Source organism: Grammomys surdaster, unplaced genomic scaffold, assembly GCF_004785775.1.
Source record: "Grammomys surdaster isolate TR1022 unplaced genomic scaffold, NIH_TR_1.0 144, whole genome shotgun sequence".
Lineage (NCBI taxonomy): Eukaryota > Metazoa > Chordata > Mammalia > Rodentia > Muridae > Grammomys > Grammomys surdaster.
In genome coordinates, this window is record NW_021604602.1 from 6650495 (window position 1) to 6655388 (window position 4894).

The 4894-nt window shown below is 51.9% G+C and overlaps 1 protein-coding gene across 1 annotated transcript in view; it reads left to right on the forward strand.

The window, feature by feature from the left end:
* The first annotated feature begins 582 nt into the window (after nucleotides 1-582).
* Rcor1 (REST corepressor 1) overlaps nucleotides 583-4894 on the forward strand; it is an 80566-nt gene continuing 76254 nt past the window's right edge. Inside the window, exons 1-2 of the mRNA XM_028764547.1 lie at nucleotides 583-1095; nucleotides 1175-1234. Of these exons, the coding sequence (XP_028620380.1) occupies nucleotides 816-1095; nucleotides 1175-1234 (340 nt within the window). The 5' untranslated portion in view covers nucleotides 583-815. The remainder of the gene's footprint in view (nucleotides 1096-1174; nucleotides 1235-4894) is intronic.

Below are 4894 nucleotides of genomic sequence, written 5' to 3' on the forward strand. Positions count from 1 at the left end.
GGGGGCGCAATTAGTTTCTCCCAATTAGTTTCCCCTCTTTGTATAGAACCCATTCAAACTGTGCGCGTACTCCTCCGCGCGAGGGGGAAAGTAGTCCCGACCTTGCCCGCGATTTCTGTTCTCGCGTCGGGCACATTCACTTTGGGAAGGCGATGGGACGCTGGGCGGGATCCCTTGGGGAGGTGGCGCGGGGCCCACGGGGTGTGAGCGGAGGGAGCGGGGCGCTGGGGAGGGGGAGGGGGCTAGCAGGGCGGCTAACTCCTCGCTGTTGCCTCGAGAGATGGATCATGGGGCGTAAAGCGATCGCAAACCTCAAACCACGTACAGTGGGCGATACGCGTCAACCCAACCCGGCCAACGGAAGCGCAGAACCTTCCCCCCCTTCCCGTGATCCCGCCCCCGTGCCCTGACGGACGCACACAAGGACCTACCATGCCGCCGCTTGCCGCCCGGATCCCGTGAGAGCCAATAGAAACTCACAGAGGCGGAGCTTGTGAGCGACGGGTTAGGCTGTGCGCGGCCCTCCTCCCCCCAGGCTCCGCCCCTCCCCCCCCGCCCGCGGCTCCCGGAGTAGTTAGAGCCAGCGAAGTGCGGGCGGCGATGAGAGCCAAAGTTGCGCTCCGTTCGGCGTCGGGGGCTTGAGGCGGCTCGTTGCTCCGCTCGTCTGGGCCTCCTCTAGCCCCAACTCGCGCCAGCGGATCCCGCGCGCTCGCCCGCTCGGCCCGGAGCCCACCTGCGCCCCCTGCCCGCGGCCCGCCGCCCGCGCCTCGCGAGCCGGGGTCCCCGTCACTTTGGCCCGGCCCCGGGCCCCGCCGATGCCAGCCATGGTGGAGAAGGGCCCCGAGGTCTCAGGGAAGCGGCGAGGGAGGAACACGGCGGCCGCCGCAGCCTCGGCCGCCGCCTCTGCCGCCTCGGCCGCCGCCTCTGCCGCCGCCTCGGCCGGCACCGCCTCCGCCTCGGCCGCCGCCGCCTCGGCCGCCGCCGCCCCCAATAATGGCCAGAATAAAAGTTTGGCGGCGGCAGCTCCCAACGGGAACAGCGGCAGCAACTCCTGGGAAGAGGGCAGCTCGGGCTCGTCCAGCGACGAGGAACACGGTAGGTGGCAGCCGCCCCCGCGCCCGTCCCGCGTCCGCGCCCGCGCCCGCGCTGACCGCCGTGCTCTGCTTCCCCGCAGGTGGCGGTGGCATGCGGGTGGGACCCCAGTACCAGGCGGCGGTGCCCGACTTCGATCCCGGTGAGTAGCGAGCGACGGGAGCCCGGGAGACAACTTTGTTTTTGTGCGTGTTGGCCTTCGGTCCGCGGGGGCACACGGGGCGCGAGGGCAGGCGGCGCGCGGCACGCTCGCACACGAGTGTGCTGCAGATTCGGGTGCGGGGAGGCCGCGGGCCCCGGTGGGGACAGCACTGGCCCCTCTGCGTCCCCTGGCTCTGAGGAAGCCACACCTGGCTCGGGTGGAGTGGAGTGTCTCTGCCTCCAGGTGTGGTGCACCGGGGCTAGGACAGGATCCCGGGTGGCACTGCTGGAGAGTTGGCGTCCTGGGGCGCTCGGACCCGGGGCTCAGCAGAGACTTCTTACTCCGAAGTCTTCCTAGCGTTACCCTGCCAACCCTGCGCTCTTACTGACTCTCATCTCGTCCTGTCCTGTCCCGTCCCGTCCCATCCCATCCCATCCCATCCCATCCCATCCCGCCCGGTCCCGTCCCATCCCATTCCATCCCGGGGGCCAGTGGAGTAACGATCATCCCGCCCCTCCACCCCAATCAGGTAATAAAAGAAGTGTGCTTTCCCGAGAGCATCTGTCTAGATAAGAGAGCCCTGCTTATAGCTGTTATTTTAGGATCTGTTTGTAAATGTGTGTTTCCTTTATTTCTTTTTTTTTTCTTTTAGGGGGATGGGGTGGGGAGGAAGAGGTTGTGAAAGAATAGAACCATCAAAGGTTTAGCTAACCGTCCGTTTCCATTTACTAGAAATCCTTGTCCCCAAGAAGGGGCATTTTTACTTGCCTTGCTGCTGATCTGTGTGGAAGCAAATTTAAAGTGTTACGGGGGTTGGGGGGGGAATCCTGTCAGACAAAGGAATTCGCCAGATTTTAATGCCTATGATTCTGTCCCATCTCTGTATGAGACTGTCTTTCAAGGTGGTGGTTACAGGAAATGTTTGAAAGGACGTGAGTTTTGTTTCAGAAATAAAATTCAAAAGACAATCTTGTACAGCTAGAGTGAACCGTCCTGGTTGGAGGGCTTTAGAACAGGAGGTTTTTCTAAGTAGGTTATACCACTAGTTTGAAAAGATAAATGCTTTTCCTTGGAAACAAGACTGCAGAAAATTGCAAGGATCTGGTCCTTGAAAAAGGAGATTGCTTTTAAGTTGTTATTAAGGTACTGAACTCTATGTTTAGGTAAAAGTGAAAGCACAGAAGAGAGGGATTCAGGGTGAGTGTTTGGATACCCCGAGAATAAATGACTTGCAAATGTGTGACTCCAGCCCCTCACAGTTTTGTGGCATAACCCGCCTCTCCAGAGACTTCTGTCAGTGTTCGGATAGTTTTCCCTTTCTCCACATCTTTTTCTGGGAGACACTTTTCATTTTTTTACTTCTGAGCAGGGCTTCATCCCTGGGCTGGCCACCAGGGGAAGCATACTGCTTTTCCGTTACAGTTGACCCTATCCTCATTTTGTAGGTCAAGTCTCACTGCAGTGATACATAGAACATTAAGCTTGATACAAAGTTTCTCTCACGAGTTAGTCTTAAAAACTGAATTGAGCAGTCAGAGCTTTCAGAAACTTGGGTCATTTTTGTTACATATTTTGACCGTTTATATGTTTGATGGGACCTAGGAAAAGGACATATTTAATGGTCACAGGATTTGGATCTCTTAGTCTCTGCATTGTCATTGAGGTGCCCTGTGCCTTTAGAGTTAGACTCTCGTTTGAAACATCAAGTGTCATGGGATCATTTTCAAACTCTTGGACATTTTTTTGTGACACAGGGTCTCTCTGTAATGCAGCTGTCTTAAAAATTTCCTGTCATCCTACTTTTGTGTCTCTAGACTTATTTTGGTTATTAATATTTTTTAGGTACTGTACATGTTGTATGTCTCATGATGTGATAGTTACATTTTTTTTTTTTGTCATGCTGGGATTGAACCCAGGTCCTTCCACATTCTAGGGAAGCACTCTGCCACTGAGCTCCATCCTAGCTTGTCTTTGGACTTTCCATAGGATATAGATTTGTTAGAGTTCTAACAGTTTAGAAAGTAAAACACTGTAAATGTTCTCATGCATAGCTCTATTGCCAATTGATTGTTCACATTAATATTTCAAAAATTCCTATTTTGTGTTTGTTTTAATCTGGAAAGTAATTTAACTGGTACAACATTATTTAAAAAAAACCCTGTTTGGTCAATCTGAACACTGGGACACATTTATTTACTATTTATGTATGAATTTTTTTTGTTTGTTTTATGTTGTCATTGAATGTAAATTCCAAGGAAAGTCTTCTGGTTTTTGTCTGTGTGTTTTTGAGACACAAGGTAGCCCTAGCTATCCTTGAGGTTTTTAAGCAGGCCATACTGACCTTGAACTCAGAGCTCTACCTTCCTGGTGCTCCAAAGGGCTGGGATTTAAGGTGTGTGCCGCCACACCTGTCTGAAACTTGTGCTTCAGAACAGAAATTGTTTGACAGCAGTTTGCTTTTAGACACAAGAGAGTGCCCCCATGCACCAAGACAGGATTTCTCTGTGTGGCTGCTCTGGACTCTCTATAGACCAGGCTATCCTCAAACTCAGAAATCTGCCTGCCTTCCTCTGCCTCCCCACCACACCCTACTCTTTAAATGGGTGTTTTGCCTGCTTATGTCTGTGCACTACATGTCTGTAGTGCTTTCTGAGGTCAGAAGAGGGCACCAGAGTCCCTGGAACTGGAGTTACATAGATGGTTGTTAGTACCATATAGGTGTTGAGAATCATACTCATGTTTTCAGAGTAAGCAGTGCATTTAATTTCTGAGCCGTCTCTCCAGCACCACAATACAGGGTCTTATATGTGCTTATAAGAAGTTAGGGGTTGGAGAGATGGCTCAGTGATTGAGAATACTGGCTGCTCTTCCATAGGACCCAGGTTCGGTTCCCAGTACTCACATGGCAGTTCTGACTAACTCTATGGATCTAATACCCTTACACAGCTGTGCATGCAGACAAACCATAAATGCACATAAAATAAAAAACAAATTATATTATAGAAAAAAAGAAATTAGGAATGTCAGGCATGGCAGCTTACACCTGTAATCCCAGCACCTGGAAGTCTGAGGCAGGCAAAGGAGTTCAAGGCCTGTCTTAAAACCAGGAACAAGGGCTGGGGAGAAGCTCTGGGCATGAGGGAGTCCTACCACCTACCTGAGAAAGGTGGGCGTCGCCACACATGGCTAATGTAAGCTTCCATGTTAGGTGAGAGCACCCTGCCTCTAAATAAATAAATTTATTGAGAAATTGATTGATATAGATTGATAGAGAAAGATCCTGACTTCCAGATTCCTCTGGCCTCCGAATGTGTGCGCATACACAAAAGTAAAAACAAGAAGGATAATGTGAAACCAGAGGTGCCATTCCTGCTTTTTCCCTGTGAGCGCTTGGAGCTGTACCCAGAGTCCTGGCATGCTAATACATGTTGATGCCTAACGATATTACTTATTTTTTTTGAGTAAGGGTTTCACTTCATATCCCTGGCTGGCTATGTAGACTAGGCTACCCTCAGATTCACAGAGGTCTGCCTGCCAGTGCCAAGATTTAAGGTGTTCTTCGCCACGCCCAATTTGGAGGCATCCTCAAATGCTTCTGCCTAAGTTTTGAGCAGGCAGACAGCTTTCCTTTCTCTCCCCTCCCTTCCCCTTCCCTCCCCT